The sequence below is a fragment of the Silurus meridionalis genome, chromosome 26 (genome assembly GCF_014805685.1).
Source record: "Silurus meridionalis isolate SWU-2019-XX chromosome 26, ASM1480568v1, whole genome shotgun sequence".
In the NCBI taxonomy this organism is placed as follows: domain Eukaryota; kingdom Metazoa; phylum Chordata; class Actinopteri; order Siluriformes; family Siluridae; genus Silurus; species Silurus meridionalis.
Window position 1 is genome coordinate 10,910,140 of NC_060909.1, and position 23,496 is coordinate 10,933,635.

At 36.7% G+C, this 23,496-nt stretch overlaps 2 protein-coding genes across 2 annotated transcripts; both read left to right on the forward strand.

Annotated features, from left to right (window-relative positions):
- The first annotated feature begins 324 nt into the window (after positions 1-324).
- Positions 325-18,313, forward strand: strc1 (stereocilin 1). Its single transcript, XM_046840037.1, has 20 exons — positions 325-2,343; positions 3,405-3,470; positions 3,576-3,685; positions 4,641-4,795; positions 5,343-5,529; positions 5,859-5,974; positions 6,624-6,753; positions 6,857-7,042; positions 9,937-9,975; positions 10,479-10,649; positions 10,756-10,893; positions 11,495-11,556; positions 11,693-11,828; positions 11,916-12,004; positions 12,597-12,732; positions 13,922-14,118; positions 14,243-14,333; positions 14,893-15,058; positions 17,768-17,955; positions 18,191-18,313. The coding sequence occupies exons 4-20, from the start codon at positions 4,665-4,667 to the stop codon at positions 18,311-18,313; spliced, it is 2,286 nt and encodes a 761-aa protein (XP_046695993.1). The 5' UTR covers positions 325-2,343; positions 3,405-3,470; positions 3,576-3,685; positions 4,641-4,664.
- Positions 18,229-23,396, forward strand: LOC124380022 (stereocilin-like). Its single transcript, XM_046840692.1, has 7 exons — positions 18,229-18,450; positions 18,699-18,854; positions 19,762-19,904; positions 20,736-20,884; positions 21,112-21,209; positions 22,615-22,765; positions 22,853-23,396. The coding sequence occupies exons 1-7, from the start codon at positions 18,352-18,354 to the stop codon at positions 22,945-22,947; spliced, it is 891 nt and encodes a 296-aa protein (XP_046696648.1). The 5' UTR covers positions 18,229-18,351; the 3' UTR covers positions 22,948-23,396.
- Positions 23,397-23,496: the final 100 nt, after the last annotated feature.

Genomic DNA, 23,496 nt, shown 5'->3' on the forward strand with positions numbered 1-23,496 from the left:
GAATCTCTGAGCACCCTATCCCACGCTGAACTAACTCTGGTATGGAGAAATACCTGCCATATGATTGAGTTAATCGTATCACCCCTTTTGGAACCTTGCCCACCTTTGCCTTCAGAAGCAACCCAGAGAGTTTCACGGTCCACTCTTAGCCTCAGCCAGCTTTTCTGCAATTATGCAAACTGGACATCGGTGGACACCATTGATCCGGGTCTGGTTACTATGTGTAGTGACAACGACCCCGAAGCTTTTCTCCAGGGCGTGTGTAATGATGTTCCTGTAATGCAGGCTCTCATCGGGAACCCGAGCAATAGCTGGGTGTGGGAGTACTGCACAAACGTTTCCGATAGATACATGGTCTTGCAATTATGCACATATGAGCAGTGGGATCTTCAAACGCTCGACCCTTCTATTGTGGCTCTGTGCTGGACTAATGATCAGGCAAAAATGGGGGCGCTTTTATGCCAGAGTATGGATTTTTACATCACGATTTTCTCCAACAGCGAAAATACCTGGATAATACCCAACTGTACTGAGGTAACAACATCTCTCCCGAACGACATTAACACGCTAGTTGCAGAAATGTGCCGTTACTCTGAATGGAGCAACTTGAAGACAATCTCGACGGATCAAATATCCCTGTGCATACAATATGATGAGCCTCAATTTGTGAGCCAGGTCTGCACCAACACCTCATTCCTCAACGCCTTAGTCCTCAAAATGGGCAGTGATTGGGTGCAAACATATTGCACACTCTATATTAAAAGTTCTTCATCAGTTCCACCTGTAGTATCAAGCACCACTATACCTCCAGCAACTCCACTGAACTCGATCATTTCATCATCAGTTTCTCCAACAAACACCTCAGCAGTGGCAGCCTCATTTTCTAGCACAACCCTTTCTCCATCACTTGTCCAAACAACCCCATCAACATTCACCACTCTTTCTCTTACAACCCCTTTGAATTTTACAAAAGAATTCTCCTCCAGTGTTGATCTTTCTCCATCAAAAGTACCACCATTGTCCTTCAGCATCGCTTCTTCTTCCTCACCATCCCCCAATCTCATTCTTTCTAGCACATCAACCGCTTTCCTCTTGCTCAGTCCATCTCCTTCGGCATTAACAAACATCCCAACAGCCTCTAACCTCATCCTTTCTTCTTCTCTTATCAAAGCCTCCCCAACTGTCTCCACCACCACTCGTCTTCCTGTCATCAGTCCAACCCTCTCTGCTAGTGTGAACTCAACCTTCTTACCAACAGTAACAACCTCAGTAACTACAAGTCCACCGACTGCCTATCCTACAATTCCCGGCATGTCTGATTTGTGTAAATATTCCGTCTGGACTGTTTTACCTGTGCATCCATCAGTAATTGGTCTATGTTGGAAATTTGACATGGTAGCATTTCATCTTAATGTATGTTGTAACATGACATTGTTAGCTCGTCTAATCCTCGACCCCCAGAACCAGTGGTTGAAATCGGTGTGTTCTGATAACGACACCTCAGACTTGCTTCCGAAAGTTTGCTTGTATTCAGATTGGACTAAACCAGGCATCGTAGATATGACTGACCTTGCTCTTTGTGCTGATCTCGACACGGCAAACTTTGTCCACAAAGTATGCGCCAACACCACTGTCCTACAGAACCTCCTTGCCAATTTGGACAACACCTGGTTGCTGGAGCAATGCTCCAACCTCACTGGGTCTGGTAAAGAGAATCTAATGGGTTTCAAACCCTCTGAGCAATGTCTGTATGCAAACTGGACAGTTAATGTTCCTAATACTGCTCTTGTGGCACTCTGCTGGGATTATGATCAAGCGAATTTTATCTCCTCAATCTGTGGCAAGCCTGCTGTGCTGTCTCATGTAGTTCAAGATCCTGCCAATCACTGGGTGATTGCTTTGTGTGCCACCTGCTCAAACTACTCAAGGGTTGCCCAGTCTAACAACACAAGCAGCAGCAGCTCAAGTAATACAAATGGCACCGAGAGTCAACCGTGTCTGGTGAAAGAGATTATCAGCAGACTGAACTGGTCATGCAGTATAGACTTAAACACCGTTTGCCAGCCAGATATCCCTCAGCTTCAGGTCTTTCAGGTATTTCTACGATGCAGCGTGGAGTCTCTCCTGCCACGTGTTGAGAAAATGATGACTGAAGAGGTGACTTCAATGGTCAAACAAGCAACCAGTTTGTGGGTAATTCTGATGCTTGTTATGGAAGAAAATGGGTTAACAACATTGCAGGTGACTGATAACATTGGACAAAGCGTCCTGGACTCTGTGTCTGCTTTCCTGGAGCAGGAAACGAGCTTCAGCAAGAAGCAAGTGGTCCTTCAGTGCTTTGCGGTTAGTTTTTTTGTGTTTTTGTTTATATTCAATATAAAGTGAAAAAAACATTTGTTTAAATGTTTGTTATTCACTTTTTTTTATATTTTCAGGTAAAATATCTATTCCACCATAGACAACTGCTAATATGGGTTCAAGGAAGAATAGTCCAGACACTGAATCAATAAAATATTTTTTACTGTGGGTCCAATCATTTTAGGATTTGGGTCCAGAATTATTGACAAAAATATCAAAAGGGTCTCCTACCTTGATAGTAAAATACTACTCAAAAATACCTGGAAAAAAGTGCGCAGTTTGTTTTTTGTTTTTTCTCGATATTTTTAAAGTACATTTAAAACAGCTTATACTGTACAATAAAGTGATGAAAGAGATTTAAAATATAAAACAGCAGGAAATTGAAAGCCGAAACTTTAATAATAGCTACAATAATGGCAAAAGAAACAGTTTAAAGTAAAATATTTGACCTCATTTGAATTTATCTAATTAATAAAAATTGTGTATTCATTGTTTTTAGGAAAATAAATAATTCTATAAACCCTCTTAAAACCTTAAAACCTGTGTGTGTGTGTGTGTGTGTGTGTGTGTGTGTGTGTGTGTGTGTGTGTGTGTATGTGTATGTATATATATATATAATATTTAACACTAATGTTACTATTTAAGTGTAATGTAAACTCCGGCATTTTTATGCGGAATTCCTGAGATTTATCATTAATCTAATTATTTTAACAGTTAATTACTCATGAGTGTCCGTTAGACAGCAGTGTTAGACCTGTTGTCTGGTGTAATTGACTCGAAGTGGAAAGGTTACTACCTGGTGTACGATGTCCATCCTGTAACAGATATCAGACATTTCGCGTCTCGTACATGTAACATTAACCTAGCGACATTTGATTTGTTGCTTACATTGACACTTAACTCTAATATCTTGTGTTTATTGTTGTTAAACCTTTTTTGTGTTAATGATGGTACCGTATCGATTAAGGCGCTGATGAATTTTTCGATGCCAGGTGTACGTTTTACACTAAGAGGCGTGTGTGTGTGTTTGTTTGTGTGTTTTTTAGAAAGTCCTCACAAGCCTAATGCAAACAGGAAGAGATGTCTCCAGTGATGCTTCATTTTTTATCAAGGTTAGAACACAGTAGTTTATCGTAAACTGTGCTTCCACGTGTTTTTAGCTTTTAATTCATTACTTTATTTTCACCGATTTGGCTTTTTTCCAACTTTTTTTTCAGCAATATTTCCAGATCCCTCTTACACGTCTGAGAGCCGTGCTGAGTTCAGTGGATATTAACACCATGAGACTGATTTTGCACTACTATAACCGGAACAGGAAATCTTGCAGGTAAACATTTTCAAAAGGAAGGAATAATTTGTGTTGATTTTTTGCATATAAATCTGTTTGTCATCTTTCTCAGACTAGTCCAGAGCAATTTTGGCAGTTTGACAGAGCTTATTATCCTGCTGAAACAAAATATAGCTGTAAGGGGATATTGTTCTTGGTCTGCAACATTGTTTAGGTATCAAAGTAAAATCAATATTAATGCCAGTGTGCATGTTTTCCAAGCAGAACATTGCCCAAAGCATCACACTGTCTCCACCAACATGCCTGCTACTTATAATACATCCTGGTGCCATTTCCTCCCAGGTTATTGGCAAACACCAGCCATCCACACCTGGCCAGAGCACCTTCTTCAATTGCTCCCTAATGCAGATTTAATGCTTTTATTCCCATTGTAGGTGCTTTTAGTGCTAGACAGGGGTTATCATGGGCACTATGATTTGTCTGCAGCTGCTCGCCCCATATAGCTTTCTGTCAGAGCTAGCTCTTTTTTGGGATCGGACCAGAGGGCTAGCCTTTGCTCCCCACATGAGCCATAGAGCCCATGACCGTGTCACCAGATTTCCAGTTGTCTCTCCTTGTAACACATTTGGTAGGTATAAACCACTGAACACCAGGAAGACCGTACAAGACCTGTCATCTTGGAGATGCTCTGACCCTGTTGTCTATCAATCAAAATGTGACCCAAGTTGCTCAAAGCCTTACGCTCGGACCGATCACTTGCTATCTAATAAATCCAACCCCTTGACAGATGTCACTGCAACAATATAATCAATGGCTTTTACTTCACCTGTTCTTGGTTTTAATGCTGTGGCTGATTGATGTGTATTTTTATTTACTATGTCTTTTTGGCACACGCTGATATTTCTTTCATCAAACAAAGCATTTGTCTGATCATTTTTGTACAATCTTTGTATCTTTAGATTGAGATATCCTGTGTTTGTGTCTTTTCTTGTAGCTGACTCAGAACTATTTGCGCACCATGTTGTCTGTGCTGATCCAAACCCACCTCAAACAAGATGCGGCCCTGTTTTATGACCTTGTCCCTCTCCTGAGTCTTTCCCAACCAGAGGAAATCATCTCTCTCCCACCACTACAAACTAATCTCATAGCGTGAGTGAGTGACCTGTTTATTCACAAAGCACACTGAGCTTTTCAATCATTTTAGTCTTTTCAATTCAAATGTATTGTATAGTGGTTTAAACAATGGGCAATAGTCCTAAAGCAACTTTATAGAAATAAATTGATTGTGGATAAAACAAATTTTTAATAAGAAATTAGTCTCCAAGTTTATCCATACGTTTAAGGAGTTTCATTTGAGAAAAAGTCCCAGAGATGGTATGGTTTTGCTTTGTACCTTGTCTTGCTCAAGGGCTCAGTAGTGGTAGCTTGGTGGTGCTGGGATTTGAACTCATGGGCATTTGACCAGAAATCCAACATCTTAACCACTGAACTAGCACCGAGTTTGAAAACTCAGAATGGTGAAATATGTATATTTTGCAACTTGATCTCTTGATAGTCAACTTGATAGTCAATCATGACTGTAAATCAAATCAGTTCATATTAAAGATTTGTTGTGTTTAAAATGAAGACAAATAGCAGAACAGAGACAAATCAAAATGATAAACATGACCATATTGTTCGTCAATCTTTCCCACAGAATAAACCTGATTAACAGCATCATCCCCGGTTTATCATCGGATCAGCGTCAGGCATTCGGCTCATGGTTTAGTCAGTCTCTCAGTGCTGCAAATGTAACAGCAGGCGGCCCGTCCTTCATCCAGGACTTTGGTAACCTGATCGCGTACCTGCCGTTCCACAGCTTCCAGCATCTCTCACCTGCTCAGGTAACAGCCACGCCACCTTTACTGCGACACCCGAACCTGGTTCTGGATGAAGGTTTATCGCCAGTCAGATGGCTCCTTTTGTAAGAAACAAGTCTGCAAATTCGTCTCCTGTAAGAAAATACAGGGTCATGAATTAAAGATAAACGTGTAGTTGGGTGCTCAAAGAGCACATACAAAGGAAGGTGTTCTGAAAAATTTCCTACCAGTGATCCAACACTGGAGCTATTCGTTATGTATTGGACTTCTTATTCAGCTGTATAGGGTTTCAGTTTGGTTATTAATCATTATATGTAACCAGTCTCTTTTCTTTTTCTTTTTTTTACTTTTAGGTCTTGAATGGTCTGGATGTTCTTCTAAAGAATAATTTGGGAGCTATGAAGCAGCAGTTTGTAGCACAGAGTGTTTTTGGCCTATACAAAAACCTCACAGCAGAACAGTTAAGCAGGTGTGCATAACACTCGTGCAGATAATTGGAATTCTTTTTAGGTTTCGACATGGCGATTCTTTGTAAATCAGTCTGAAAATATTAGCAAAAAATGACATTCTAAATGGATTTGACCTGTTTTTGGGTGTGTGTTTGCTTAAATGGTTCAAAGTTTTGTCAATTTTTTGTATTCATGTACTGATAATACAGTATTAGATTTATTACAAGGTACATTAAGGCGTATTGGATTTTATTGAGAAATTTCATGATAACTATAATATTTGGTCATAATATTTTACCAAATGCAAAGGTCTTTTTTTAAATATATACATTAAAAAGAAATATCTGAAGAGAAATGACATGATCAAGAGATACTGCGGTTTAACTAAACTAGGTTCAGAAGGTTATTATGGCATCTATTAAATAATAATAATAGGCATATCAGTTTGACACATATCTGAAGAGAAATTAAACATTTTCACTCCTTTTCATACATCATTTTAGCCAAAAAATACTGTACTACATCTTCAATCATGGAAAAAAAAATTTAACATACAATATGAAAGGTCTCACATTCTTTTTAGTTTTTTTTTTTTACTTAAAGTTAAACTTTATCTCAATTACTGTTGATTTGAAAATAAAAGCTTTTTATGATTTTGTTCCATGTTAGGTTAGCCAACCTGACATGCCAAGCTAATGTGGGTGACCTACTAGCATATGTGGGCACCAGTACGTTCCCGGTTATCCAGGAGAACATCAGGACGTGCATAACACATGGCACTAGCGTTCCGAGCTACATGGTAAGGACTGGAAATTAAATGAATAACCACAGGCATTGTTTTAACGAAAACACATGCTAGTGATATTGTATAAATTTGGTCCTCTGTGTGTGTGCTGCTGTAGATTTTCAGTGTGCTGTTTGTAAACGGGTCTGAGCTCCAGTCTCCTGCCACTCTTAGTCCTCAGAAGGTTTCTCAGCTTGTACCACTTCTACCTCTGTTGGGGGTGGAGTTTCTGCAGCAGCTCAGCCAAGCACAGCTTGTTCCTGTCTTAAGTGCTCTCACCTCTATTCCCTTCACCCCTACACAGGTATGCAGTGTGTCTGCTTTACACTGTTTTATATCATTTATAATACATTCAACTATAATACATTCCAGAACTATCTGTACCCCTCAGCAGGACCGGTAAAGACATGTTATACAATTAATAATGTAATTATATGAAATTAAACTGTAATATATCATTCAACTGTAAAATGTAATGTAATCACGAGTACTTGGACGTTTCAACTCAAACTAAAGCTCTTGTGTTATATAAATTAACATTACAGTAAATAGGGGTGTAATGAACTACACTTTACACATCATAAACTCTTTACCAGAAAAAGTGGTCCCATGTTTACTAAAATTCTCCAGTCAATAGGTTTTAGGATATTTTAAACGCTATTTTAAAAAATGTTTGGAAAGATTTATTTATTTATTTTTTATTTCATTAAAACATTTTAAAACCACATGCTTTTATCTGCTAACGTGTAATATTTAATATTTTACATATTAACATATGTAAACATTTTCAAATATATTAAAACATATGTATTTTTTTCCTTTTTTTTCAACATATCTTCGTAAAAGTAAATAGGTACATTCATAAATCTCTCCCAAATTACTGATGTGATAAATGATTTGCTTTGTAACAAAAATAGAGCCCCAATGTTGACAAAATGTCCATGGTCTCTTAATTGGTTTAAAATGCATGTGCGACTATATACAGTGGAACCTCGGTTTTCAAAAGTAATTCTTTCAGATAAGTATACTCAAACCAAATCATACGTATAACGAAGCGAATTTCTCAATAAGAAATAATGGAAATTCGGATAATGTGTTCCAGGACCCAGAAAATATTCATATAAAATTAAAAATACATTACAATATACAGTATAATACATTTATAAGTGATATTTGTATTTGACTAAAAAACAATCTAATCAAACTTCTTGGCTGTTGTCGCTGAGTTGGGAAGCCTGTGCAAAAAACAAAGTACCATCGTATAACAAAGCTTCATACGTGTACGAGACAAAATTTCTTTTTTTTTTCCTCCAAAGAGTTACACTTAATAAAATAAAGCAGGGAGTAAATAGAGGAAATATGGTTCCTGATCTACTGAAGGAGAAATGAACATTTTTAAAAATATGTAAAAAAAAAAAAATAAACACAAATAAAACAGCTGTCAGGTAAAATGCCCTCATACCCACTATAAGATTTCTTGGTGGATCATTAAATTTGGTTGGTGACTGGTGGTTCAGAATTGACATGCTGGATTCTGTGTTAACCCAAAACCTTGATTTTTGACTACAGATCTTTCAGCGATTTATGACCCTGAATCTGGGCCTCTTAAATGGTTGCAGAACCCAAAAAAATCCAAAAAAATGCTCTACTTGGAAAAATATTTGATGTTGAAAAGAAAAAAAAAAAAAACATGCTGCTCTCTCTCATCATAACTCGCGCTCATCTCACCTCATCTCATTTCATCTCATCGTTTTCCTTCAGAGCTTTTAAACAATAAGGAATTCATTTCCAGTCACCAGCTGTTATAATCCTACATTCATTCAGGGTATTAAGAGAGATCAGGGGTCACATGGGTCAAGCCCTAAGGACACATTAACAGATGGAATGCAGCTGAAAAGGGGTGTGTGTGTGTGTGTGTGTGTGTGTGTGTGTGTGTGTGTGTGTGTGTGTGTGTGTGTGTGTGTGTGTGTGTGTGTGAGTGAGACCATGGAAGCGTTTTGCATGACCATTTAAATACGAGGCTCTCCACAGCCATAAGGTAAGCAGAAAGAGCGCAGAAGAGACACAGGAGATTAAATTATCCACCTCCCCAATAATATCTGTTCTATGGTGGTCCCTTTGCACCAATAGACAGGAAGTTGGTGCCAATACATTATGTTGAACAGCAGGACTACAGGACTATTATTTCTACATCGTCATAGTGACGTGTGTGGCCAGTGGATCTGCTAAACTGGCGAATAATTGTTTTGAGTAAAGAAAAAGGGTTATATCAAGAGGTTTATTGGAGAAAACTCTTACAAATAGACATTTACTTTTTTTTTCTGAAAAGGGTGAAAAAACTATTCTTTCAATTGTTAAAAATAATTGTAAAAATTAAAAGAATTTCTTATTGCATTCTAATACAGTGGAACCCGGTTATGTCGATGTCCTAGGGGGTTGCCAAAAAAGCATCAAGATAACCGATGATCGAGATAAACGAAAATCAAAATGGCGGCAATTTATTAACGTGCTTGAAATTTCTTTATGTACATGATGTGCGTTAATAAATGAGAATGTGCATGCACGTGTTTTTTTTGAAGGTTTTTTTTACACAACAGCGTTGCCGCGATTTGTTTGATGAAGTCATGCTATAAAAATACATACAGTACATGTTTATCTGTCAGGAATCCACCTGCCACGCCCCCTTCGGCGCCCCCTTCAGCGTGTCAGGTGCTTTCTCGGCCGCTTTCTCTGAAGCTCCGCTTCAATTGTGCACATATGGTGCTCGTTTATTATCATCACCAGCTCCTATTTAAACTTCCACACTCTTACTGTCCGTTATTGTTGGTATATGTTGGTTCACGACGGTCGTTGTTATCGCTCATGTGTATCCCGGTAAATTTTTCCCCCCTTGTGCTCGAGATATCGGGGTTCGGCGACATAAAAGAATCGACATAACCGATAAAAAATGCTTAGACAAAGCGAGAATTTGGCGGTTCCACTTCAAAAATGTCGACTTAATAGGGTTGTCGAGATAACCGAGGTCGAGATAAGCGGGTTCCACTGTATTACATTTAAAAGAAAAAAATTTAAAAACTAAAAATTTACATGCTGAATCAGCAGTTTTTAAATACAGTTTTTTTTTTAATGTTAGAATAGAGACCTAGACTGGTGTTTTTAATATTATTTTTAAAATTCTTAATTATTTTTATATTTCAGGCTGCTGTGATCATAGACAAGATCTCCTCCAGCTTGAATGTAAGTTGCTTTTGTAGTGAAATGTGAAGTATGTATACATGTAAGTGTGTGTATGTTGTTAGAATATGCATGTTTTTTTAGCTCTTTATGAGGACCAAAAAGCATTGAATGTCCTCACAATTGGCCACTTCTTACACAAAACAAGCCCGTTTACAGATTTTAAAAACAAAAAGATTTTAAATGTTTCCATGTAGTTGCTAAAGTATAGTGTGTAAGCAGTAGTTTTTATAATCTTTTACATTCTTACAAAGTCAATAACATGTCTCTGTGTGAGATTTTATCCCTTTGTGAGGCCCAATAATGCACTGATAATGATAGAACAGTGAATGTCCTCATAATCACCCGCCTTCACAAAGTAGATCATGTTTTTGCTTTGAATCAATATGGCTTTGTACAACACACTGACAGATTTCTTTTGACTAAACAAAACATGTTTTAAAATTTTGATTGATTGGACGGCTGTATTGTGACAACTATGATAGTGTGTGTGTGTGTTTTGGCAGTTGTTTGATACAGGAACTTTACCAAAGTTAGGCTCCCTACTGAGTGGATTGAGAGTCGAGACTCTCTCGTCAATGTCCTCAAGTGTCCTGCTTTCTGCCCTGTCCAACTTCAGCCAGTACACACCTAAACTGACTCCTCCACAAGTCAACACCATTACTACAAAGCTCTGGGTAAGGTGAAAGCACACACACACACAAACACAAACATACACATTATTACTGATTGTATGGCTAAAATTTTCTATGTAACATATGCTGTTGTATCTCATTATGTCAGGCTGCTCCAGCAATGGTCACATGGTTACATGGGGTGGCACCTCTGCTCTCTGACACACCCCTTCTGTGTGTGATGCCAAGAGCTTATCTTCTGACCAACAGCACTGCTTCTTACACATACACCTGGAACACACAACAGGTATTTACAGACACAGAGTAAGCAACAGGTTCACATACACACCTGGAATACACAACAGGACCACATGCACACCTAGAACACACAACAGGATCACATACACACCTGGAACACACAACAGGTTCACATACACACTTGGAACACACAACAGTGTCACATACACACCTGGAACACACTACAGGATCACATACATGCCTGGAACACACAACAGGATCACATACACACCTGGAACACACTACAGGATCACATACATGCCTGGAACACACAGCAGGATCACATCCAAAAACAAAAATGTAACATGGGTCCACATACCCATGGAATATGCAACAGGTCTACATACACACCTGGAACACACAACAGATCTACATGTACACCTAAAATACACAACAGAAAGACATAACAGTTACGCACACCTGGAAGACACAAGTACACACACCTAGAACAAATATATACATACATGGAACACAGCACCAGATTCAAGCACAACAACACGTTACAAACACTTGGAGTACACAACAGACACACACACACCTTGAACACACAATAAAATATGTTTCTTCAGTGTCCTGATGTTTAAGATGTTTATGTGCTGCATCTCCTGCAGGCTAAAACTCTGTTTACTGAGGTCATGAGAGGTTCATCAAGTCTCACAGTGCAGCGTTTCAAGTGAGTGTCAGCCTAACATCATTTCAGTGTTTAAGTATCACACACACACACATACTTGCCGGCCCTGACATACATATTTGTTAATTTCGAAATATTACATGCTTTGTACATGTATTTTGTGTGCATTTGTGTCCAGGTCTTTGGGAACAGTTGCACAGGGCATAAGCTGTAACGTTTTGGTGAAGCTTTTCCAGAATTCTTTATCCATGTCCTCAATCCGTGACCTTCTGCAGGTCCTGAGAGAGCAGCCAGTGCCTCTTCAGCCGTCATTAGTATGTCTATTAAAAAAACAAGATAAAAATACACATTTGTGGACTTTTAGAAACACGTGCGCTCAAAAACTGAATTTTCTGCTCTAGAAACGGTGTTTGATTGAAGAACTGTACAAGTCCAACTTCTTTCCCGAGCTGCTCGGTGAGATGGGAGCTCAAATCGCTCTGGCTATCCCGTAAGTCTTTTTTTATTACTGCATAACTAAGTTAATTTGTGGTTGAAAAATGTGTGTGAGAAGCTAAATCGTGCATAATACAATAAAATGAGAATCAGATGAGTAAGAAATAAAACACTCCGTGTTGTCAAAAACAGTCAGAGTTAATTGTACTGCTTATTATTTTATGATAACAGAACAAAGGGTTTTTTCTATTTATACCACAGAAATCTGTCTTTATTGTATTTATTAAGGAATGACAGAATATTTATGTCTGTACATAATTGAATTTAATGTCATTGAATGTCCTGCAGTTTTCTTATTCTTGCGGTTAATAAAATGCTCAAAGACACACAAACAGTGTGACGCAAAAACAATCTGCAATGTATAAATTCATTAGCGCTACTGTTATGGAAATGTTAGACTTTTTCGACCAATCAGATGTAAACATTTTGCACTAAATCTATCAAGTACGTTTTGAAATGAGACATTTTTTCGCTTAAAATACGAACAAGATTTACCTCTCAATATAGCTAACTGCTGTATAGATAAAGTAGATCATGTTTTTTTATTGTATTGTATGGTTTAATAATAAAAAGGTGTTGTTTTGTAGGATCAGCACCATTAAGACGTTCTCCACAGTGATAATGGACTCTCTGAGGAGAATGTTTGTTCTGGATCCTCAGTACTTCCTGCTTATGCCTAGGATCAAACAGAGCATGCTGGTGGACAAGATGGTGCAGAGCCTGGTCAGTCTTCATCTTAGCTGTAACATAAACTCCATCATGGGCAATATTTTCTTAACAAAATTATAGTTATTATGAACATTTATATAATAACTTAATTGAAAATAATTTATTTATATTTAAAAGCCCAACTTCATAAAAACCTTTTTAAAAAAGGGCAAAAAGTCAACGAAAAACGTTTATTTGTTGAGAAAAAAATGTTTTCCATAAAATAATTTTCATTATGAAAATATGAATTTTCATACTAATTAGCATAATTTCAAGAAAATCTTTTTTAAATGGCAATTAGTGAATGAAAAACGAAAGACCAATCTTTTTTTATGACCTGTCTGCATTTCATTTACTACAAATCTAGAGTAAAACAAACGCGTTATTATTATGTTTGCTAAACGTTGTAAATGTGATCAAAATAAGCAATAGAAACTCAACTGTATAATCCAGATGTGCAGTAATCTGTGCAAATTAAGTACGTAACGTCGATTTTTTAATTTGTTAGTCCGTTCAGGCATAAATTTACATGCACTCAGGAGCATGAGTAGATAAGGTTTTTCTGAACTTATGGTATTTTTTGGGATTTAAATTCTTACCAACATTCATACATTTTACAAATCAATCAGGTTATATCGAGTGGATACATTCAAAACTAATTGAGCTTTTTCTTAGTTAAATAAGTAAATTTACACTGTAGTTACAAAGTTTGTGGACAGCCGACAAAAAATTTGTATGTTCTTTTTGAACATCACAATCCACATTTAGTCCCCTTTTGCTGTTATAACAGCTTCCACTCTTCTGGGAATGATGTTCCACTAGATTTTGGAGTGTTTTTGTGGAGATTTGTGCTCATTCAGTTACAAGGGTGTTGGTAAAGTCAGCTACTGATGTAGGGAGAGGAGGCCTATGGGTGCAGTCAGTGTCCCAATTCATTCCAAAGGTGTTCAGTAGGGTTGAGGTCAGAGCTCTAGAGCAGTCCACTGAAGATCTTCCTCTCCAGACCTTATAAAACCATATCTTGTCATGCTGGAACAGGAAGGGAAAATGCCATGCTTCCATATCCAAAGATATAATATACAATGGTGTGCCTCCAGTTTGGGGAAGAACCGCCTATGGCTTAAAAAAAGTCAGGTGTCCCAATACTTTGGTCCAAATTTCCATTCATCTATTTATTACATCACTGTGTTATTTTATTGTTTAGGGCCTGAACACTGGTACATACACTGAGGTGGAGTTTCGTTCATTGGGAATTATGGCGACATTTGTGATGGACACAGTCTTTGTGCAGCTGGAAAGGAGATTCTTCGTGGACAGCATCGAGTTTCTCCGTGGCTTCTGTTATAGTGCTAGTAAAAGAGACGCAGTGGCCTTGATGATGCAGGAAGCTGGAACATTCGGGTGAGCAAAAATGCTCTACGCTTAATCTGATATTTTTTATTTTGTTGAAAATACTAGTTTGATATTTAACACTGCAACGACAAAATTAATTCACTAATTCTTTTTTGTTTTCTTCTTCTTTAAGCCCAGTCCAAAAGTGGAACGCAACAACCCTGATTCAAGTAGACAGGTTCCTCTTCTTCCTGCCACAAGAGATCATTCAGCTAATTCCTCCGGTATGTCTTTTTGTCAGCTCAGCACTTTACTGCTGTTAATTCTGTAAAGTAAGCAATAAAAGACTCTGTGTTGTGCTGTTATATGGAAATAAGCAATGATGGGTGGTTTGATGAAACAGAGTCAGTATCATCATCATCATCATCACCCTCCCCCCCATGTTGATTAATTTCCTTTAACAGCACATCCTTATGTTTTTATTTCGTTGTTCAATTGTTATAGCAGCTATAAACATGGTTCTCCTACCAGTCTCTCGTTTCTGTTTTTGAGTACGTAAAAAATAAAAATGGCACGTTATCAAGAAACCACAGCGTGTAAAGATTTTCCAGGGTTTCAATCGGAGATACAACCAGATACAAAGCATATACAGTATATCAAATATAGTATATCAGCTGTTATTCACTGTACAAGCCCTGGTGTAAGTGTTACCATAGAAACGACGACACATTTAAAAAAGTGAAAATACGCATGCACTACTGAGAGAGCAGGTGCTGAAGAAAATTAATCAATAACCCTCAGAATATAGAATGTGAAAGTGTAAGGGGGTATTTTTCTTTGTAGGCTTTGATGAGTCTGGAGCGTATCGAGAGGCTGTTTATCAGCCAGAAGCAGTGGGAAAGCAGCAACATCGGCTCTCTGTGTGAACAGCGTGACGATGACGAAGCGCTCTTATCCAACAAACAGTTTGTGCTTCAGTATTTCTCAGGCTTGCTGAAACCGGGACGCTGTAAGAACCTCATTTTTTTTCATGATATGTGATTCAGCTGCAAGGAATAACATCATAGCAAATATTAATAACAAATATAGTCGAATGTATCGGATTATTTCCTGCTCCATGATTACAATCAAGTAGTTAATCTATCTATCTATCTATCTATCTATCTATCTATATATATATATATATATATATATATATATATATATATATATATATATATATATACTCTAAAATCTAATTCCATTCATTTCAAACTTGTTCTATAAGTAGAATATTATTAATAGAGACAAAAAATTCTATATTTAACATATTTTCTTTTGCTAAGTGAAATTAGCATATAACATATATATATATATATATATATATATATATATATATATATATATATATATATATATACATATATACATATATACAGGAGTGCAGAATTATTAGGCAAATGAGTATTTTGACCACATCATCCTCGTTATGCATGTTGTCTTACTCCAAGCTGTATAGGCTGGAAAGCCTACTACCAATTAAGCATATTAGGTGATGTGCATCTCTGTAATGAGAAGGGTGTGGTCTAATGACATCAACACCCTATATCAGGTGTGCATAATTATTAGGCAACTTCCTTTCCTTTGGCAAAATGGGTCAAAAGAAGGACTTGACAGGCTCAGAAAAGTCAAAAATAGTGAGATATATTGCAGAGGATGCAGCAGTCTTAAAATAGCCAAGCTTCTGAGCGTGATCATCGAACAATCAAGCGTTTCATTCAAAATAGTCAACAGGGTCGCAAGAAGCGTGTGGAAAAACCAAGGCGCAAAATAACTGCCCGTGAACTGAGAAAAGTCAAGCGTGCAGCTGCCAAGATGCCACTTGCCACCAGTTTGGCCATATTTCAGAGCTGCAACATCACTGGGTGCCCAAAAGCACAAGGTGTGCAATACTCAGAGACATGGCCAAGGTAAGAAAGGCAGAAAGTCGACCACCACTGAACAAGACACACAAGCTGAAACGTCAAGACTGGGCCAAGAAATATCTCAAGACTGATTTTCTAAGGTTTTATGGACTGATGAAATGAGAGTGAGTCTTGATGGGCCAGATGGATGGGCCCGTGGCTGGATTGGTAAAGGGCAGAGAGCTCCAGTCCGACTCAGGCGCCAGCAAGGTGGAGGTGGAGTACTGGTTTGGGCTGGTATCATCAAAGATGAGCTTGTGGGGCCTTTTCGGGTTGAGGATGGAGTCAAGCTGAACTCCCAGTCCTACTGCCAGTTTCTGGAAGACACCTTCTTCAAGCAGTGGTACAGGAAGAAGTCTGCATCCTTCAAGAAAAACATGATTTTCATGCAGGACAATGCTCCATCACACACGTCCAAGTACTCCACAGCGTGGCTGGCAAGAAAGGGTATAAAAGAAGAAAATCTAATGATATGGCCTCCTTGTTCACCTGATCTGAACCCCATTGAGAACCTGTGGTCCATCATCAAATGTGCGATTTACAAGGAGGAAAACAGTACACCTCTCTGAACAGTGTCTGGGAGGCTGTGGTTGCTGCTGCACGCAATGTTGATGGTGAACAGATCAAAACACTGACAGAATCCATGGATGGCAGGCTTTTGAGTGTCCTTGCAAAGAAAGGTGGCTATATTGGTCACTGATTTGTTTTGTTTGGTTTTGAATGTCAGAAATGTATATTTGTGAATGTTGAGATGTTATATTGGTTTCACTGGTAAAATAAATAATTGAAATGGGTATGAATTTGTTTTTGTTAAGTTGCCTAATAATTATGCACAGTAATAGTCACCTGCACACACAGATATCCCCCTAAAATAGCTAAAACTAAAACTACTTCCAAAAATATTCAGCTTTGATATTAATGAGTTTTTGTGTTCATTGAGAACATGGTTGTTGTTCAAATTAATCCTCAAATAAAATTAATCCTCAAAAATACAACTTGCCTAATAATTCTGCACTCCTGTATATATATATATATATAGCATTTAAAAGAGGGATAACACACACACATCAATTACTACTGATCTCAATACTTCATAAGTTTAAAAATATATATATATATTTTTGTGCAAACTTAATGTACACGAAATGTCCATTTTATTAGGAACACTTGTTCATTTATGCAGTCAGCCAATCATGTTGCAGCAAAACAGTGTAGAAAATTATATCAAAACTTCAGTAAATGTTCAAATCAAGCATCAAAATGAAGAAAAAGTCTGATCTCTGCTGATCGTTTTATTATGGCATGGTTGTGCCATACGCTGGACACATGCTGATGTAGCACAATCGTCCATGCATTGGTTAAAGTCAAAGACATTATACTTTTTGCACATTTTATGTAAATGTTTACTGAAACTCTTTACCTGGATCTACTTCAGAAGCAGAAAGAGCTTTATTGCCAAGTACGTTTTCACCTAAAATGAATTTGTTTTAGTGGCAGAAGCTTCCAGTTGCACATTTTTAGAAAAGAGAAATAAAGTAAAAAAAAAGAGAAATAAAATGAGATTGTGAAAGAAAGTGGTATTGCACATTTTTTTTATATTTATTTTTATTGCACAATAGGGGGTGGGGGCATTTAAGTGTTCATGAGGTAGATTGCTTGGGGGGGAAAACATTTTTCTTTTACGTGATTTTATCTGTGTACAGCTGTGTTTAGCAAGTATAAAATGGGTATGCCAAAAAGGTGTCACTAAAGATAACCTTAACTGCCCCCTACAGCGTCACTCTCAGACTCCAGCACACCTCCATCCTGTGAAAGTGTGCAGGTGACCGCGCCGGCTGTTTGGCCTGTAATCAGCCTGGTGAACATGTCCGTATCGGCTTTCCGCCAGTGCCTTGAGCTCATCGGTCAAGATCCGTCCTTTACCTCTGACCAGCTCTTGCTACTGCTCCACAAAACCAAAGAGGCAAATGATTTAACAAATCATTTAAACACACATGATTTATAATGAATATCAAAGCCTTTTTATCTTAAAAAAAAAAAAGAGAAATAAAATGAGATTGTGAAAGAAAGTGGTATTGCACATTTTTTTTATATTTATTTTTATTGCACAATAGGGGGTGGGGGCATTTAAGTGTTCATGAGGTAGATTGCTTGGGGGGGAAAACATTTTTCTTTTACGTGATTTTATCTGTGTACAGCTGTGTTTAGCAAGTATAAAATGGGTATGCCAAAAAGGTGTCACTAAAGATAACCTTAACTGCCCCCTACAGCGTCACTCTCAGACTCCAGCACACCTCCATCCTGTGAAAGTGTGCAGGTGACCGCGCCGGCTGTTTGGCCTGTAATCAGCCTGGTGAACATGTCCGTATCGGCTTTCCGCCAGTGCCTTGAGCTCATCGGTCAAGATCCGTCCTTTACCTCTGACCAGCTCTTGCTACTGCTCCACAAAACCAAAGAGGCAAATGATTTAACAAATCATTTAAATTGTGTAAAATTTAATGTAGTAACACACATGATTTATAATGAATATCAAAGCCTTTTTATCTTAATTTATTTACTTCTTTTTTTTTTTTTGTTGCGTTTGAGGACTTTACTTATTAATTACTTTTTGAGGAAAAGTGTAAATATTTCTGATAGATAGTGTAGTGTAAATTTAAATATGTAAATAAACAATTGTGCTGAACACTGTAAGGTGTGTGTTTGCAGGTGTATGGAGCTGTTTCCTCTTTCACACCATCAGTCATCGCTCAGCTGGGTCGCATCGCCACACAACTTTCTCTGGATGAACTGTCGTCGCTTAAACTGTCTGAAATCCTCTCTTTTGCACCTTTGGGAGCTGTTAGCACCTGGACCAGAAAGCAGGTACCAGTAGATGCCAACATTCCAGCACTGCACTTTTGTATTAATGTTAGCATTGGTTAGCATTCGCTATTAACTCACAAATAAATGTTAAATAGATTAGAGTTAAGTTTTACCCCAAGCACCGAAGATGTGTATGCAAGCTACTGTTATTTTACCTCTTCTTCTTCCTTATTTGCTTCCTCCTTTTCTTATTGCTACAGTGTATATGGTAGTGTCTATGCTAGTCAATCATTTTGAATCCTTTTAATTTGGTACACTGATTGGGGAGTGTCTAAACAACTTTCTGACCAAATTTGTTAACATCTTATTGCTAACTTTTAAAACGTGTGCCTGAATTTTATGAGACGCAGTCAGCATTAGTTTAACACACCATATAATGCAAATTTCTACCCAATTTAATTGTTCAGCACCTTGAATTAAAGAAAACTTAAACCATGAAAATGCTTTTATTTATATGGTCCTTTTATATGCAGCCTGCTCTAGCAGAGTGCTCTTGTATAAATGCAGAGAAAATCAAAAATTTGTCAGAATTCCAAAACTTGAACTGTATTTTTCTTTTTATTTACATTTTCCCCCATTTTATCTCTAAACACTGAGATTTTTACAGTAATGTGAAAGCTCACATATATATATATATTCCATATATTTATGACAGTGATTGGGTTTATATATATATATATATATATATATATATATATATATATATATATATATATATATAATACACACACACAGACATATATATATATATATATATATATATATATATATATATATATATATATATATATATATATATATATATATATATATATACATTTAAATAAAATTATATATTATTATACATATAATATGTAATATTACTGTATACTATATATTTTTTTTTAATACTTGGCCCTCTTGCCAGTTGGGAGTTTTGTTCTCCACTGTGTTGAACTTGACCAAACAAAACCCAGGCCAGCTGAATTCCAGCTTTTTAGTAGCTCTGGGACACATCATTTGTGGGATTGAAGCTCCTGTCATCAACACTCTCAATCCTGTAGAATTCAGGTAAGATTATGCAAATTACATGTTTTTTAAAAGACTTATTTACCACTACTAAAATGTCAGATTAAAAAGATTAGTAGAGAAATGTACAGAAAGTGTGTTACAGATTCATTTCTAATTCTCAAACAAGCAGAAAAATATTGTTTTTTACTGTTGGTGTCACTGCTTTTCTTCTTATTATTAGATATAGTTACATGAATATACAATAAATTACAATTACATTGTATATATAGTATAAATAAGTAAAGAAATAAACTTTGGAAAATACAACTTTTTTAGTTTTTATTATAATGAAACTTTTTTGTTTACAATTTAAACTTTAAACTATATTATCAAACACGTATAAACAACTGAATAAATATAAACAACTAAATAAATAAGAGAATAATGCTATAGTATAAATAAATAAGTTCCAAGAATATGGTATAAATAATAAATAAATATATTAATATTATAAATAATAATAGTAATGATACATTGTATTAGACATAACACATAGATAGTAATGTTATAATATAAATAAATAATATCATAATAATAATAGTAATATAGTAAAAAAACAGATCTAAGGGTTAACTAATAATAAAGTATAAATAAATAACTATTCAACAGAAACAATTATATAGTATAAATAAATAAACAGGACATTTATAACACTATTGCTATAGTCTAAATAATAAAGAAATATAAAAGTAAAGTGAAAAGCAGTAAGAATAGTACAGTACAAATAAACAACCAAACCAGATAAATAAAGCAGCTCTAGAATGATTCTGTTGTGTGGTATGACACTGTTGGTAATTTATTGTATAACATTGCTGTTATTTGTGTTGTCAGTAAGGCCGTGTTGTGGTTGGGGCGTCTGAATCTATCGTGTTCTGAGGATCAGCTGCAGGCCGCCGTCTCTCTGCTCTGCAACACTCAGGTGTTTGGACCCGTAAGCTCCTGGGGTCCAGAGGTGTTTCTTGAGATCGGAGCATTCACTGGTGAGATTGTTTACTTTAAATCATGAATGTTTTAATGCAGTGTATTTTAAATTGAAATCCAGAAACAGTGTATAATGCAGTTTTCTTATGAAGTTTAGAACTTCAGTCTATGCATACACTACATGATATTTCCAAGTGTTTACACTTTTTTAGGCTAATTGCTTATAGGTTTTGTAAGGTTGTCTAGTATCATTCTAGTGTTTTATTCTTGTCTTTCGTGCATACAGCTGGAATTCCTGACATGGCCATGTCTGCCCTGGCGAAGGAGCAGATAGAGGGTATCACACCACTCGCCATCTCTCTCATTGCAGCCAAAAAGTTTGCGGTGAGTGTCTCCATGGTTTTCAGAGTCTAAAGAAAAAAGAACTGTGAGGGCTGATTATGATGATGATGATGATGGTCGTCATCATCATCATTACGAGCTGTAGGTACACAATATGACTGCTCGATTTTGGCCCACAATCCTTGTATGCATACAAGTAAAAGCCTTATGGATGGGTTTGGATACTCGTTCCCTAGAATGTGAACAAAGTACAAACATCCTTGTATGTTAAACACTAATGAAAAAAGAGATATATTTGATTTGCTCAAATTTGTACACAACAAATCTACTTCTTAGCAAGTAAATATATCTTGAACATAATTAAATTGATCTGGTATTCATATCCATTTTATATTTGTGGCTTTTTGGCACATGCCCTTATCCAGAGCGACTTACAATTATCTCATTCATACAGCTGAGCAGCTATTGGGGTTGAGGGCCTTTTTTCAGGGGCCCAAAACTGCCAGCTTGGTGTAACTGGGATTTAACCTCATGACTTTCGGATTAAACCACTTTTTTCCTTCTTCATTTTTCGGTTGTATTGCCAAAGCAAGTGCAAAGGAAGGGCAATGTAAAGAATGGAAGAAATCAAATAAAAATGTAATAGATTTTAATCAATATGATTTAGGGGATAAATGATTGCAAACAGTGTAAATTATCAAGGACAATGTATAGTGATATACAAAATGATTGACAATCTAAACATAAAATCAGAGAAATAATCTCTCTCTCTCTCTCTCTCTCTCTCTCTTACTCTCTCACTCACTCACAAACACACACACACTCACACACTCACACACTCTTCACCTCTCTCACAAACGATTTATCTCTTAAACACGCTTTGATATAATGATTAATTCCCTGGTTGCACATTTACACTTTCTGGCCATATAGTTCACATTTATAGAAGAAAACTAATAATAATTGCACTCTGGTACACAGATGAGAATGGGTTCACTTGTGAGTCTGGTTTTCTGGTAAGATTTCTTCATATTTAGGAGTTTATTATGCCATCATTGCCTCTGGCTTGTTCATTAAGAATGAACTCATACATTTAAATTGTATTTTATCTAAATAACAATAAAAAATAAAACATTAAAAATGTCATTTGTGACACTGTCTATTGTTAAAAGTGCCGTACAAATAAAACTTTAAATAAATAAATAGTTGATCTGAATCTATCAAGGGTATCTTCCAAATTCCAGAAATGTACCTTCTGCTTTGAAATATAATTGAATAAATGTGTGAAGTCTGCAAAACTGGAAACAGACACTTGAGAAAGGTTCTTGCCTGCAGCAACAGATTGTACACATTGCACATTTTAACTGTCCAAACACTGGTGTATATAACAGTGCTATAAACACACAGCATTCTTGTGTAAATTTTGTGCATTTTGTTTCACGTGTAGGTGGTGTTTAATCAAGAACAGATCAGCGTGTTCTCATACGAGCAGGCTGTAATGGTGACCGAGGCTCAGCGTTCAATGCTCAGCACTGTTCAGCAGACTGCACTGTCCATGGTGCTCAACCCACTCGAGGACAAACCCGTGGATTTCAGAGGTGCATCTCTGTCTGTCTCATAGCATGACCTCTAAAGTAAATAAAACCAAGTAAATCAACTTCTATTTTCCATCTGCTTGTCCACAGGCAGGTCATTAGGAGTAACAGCTGAAGTCTGTCCTTTCTGCCACGTCTGCAGTCTGGTGGTGTACATCCTGACGCTCCTCCTCAATGGTCCATGATTGAACGCAAAACAAAAAATTATTTATGAAGCCTGTGCAATATTCTGTATACGATTTCAGCACTTTAATTCGTTCACTGTATAATTATTGAATAATATTTTGATCATCATTGGAAATGTTATCTATTTATTCATTAATTCTTCTATTTATTGCTGTGTATGTCCACACCAAAAATTATTAAATTGTTCTGTGTCTTTCCATAAATTATATTTTTCTTTATTAAGAGTAATGCTAGTACAGCTTGGGAAGCAAGAGCTATTTTATTTGTGTTTATTTTTAATGTCGTATTTTGTTCTGAATATAAGTAATGTGACCCGATTCCATGCCTCAGATGGTGTAGCTGAGATGCAAGTGAGGTTACATTTCACTAATTATAGCATGCTGTAATGTAATGTGTGATGTTAAATTTGCTTAAATATCAGTGTTCGTGGATAAATATTGTGAAAATCTGAAACTGGTTCTGTCATTATTCATTGCAATTTCAACCAAGTCAAGTAAAGTCAAGTTTATTTCTATAGCACTTTTGATTGGAATTGATTTTCCTGCAGT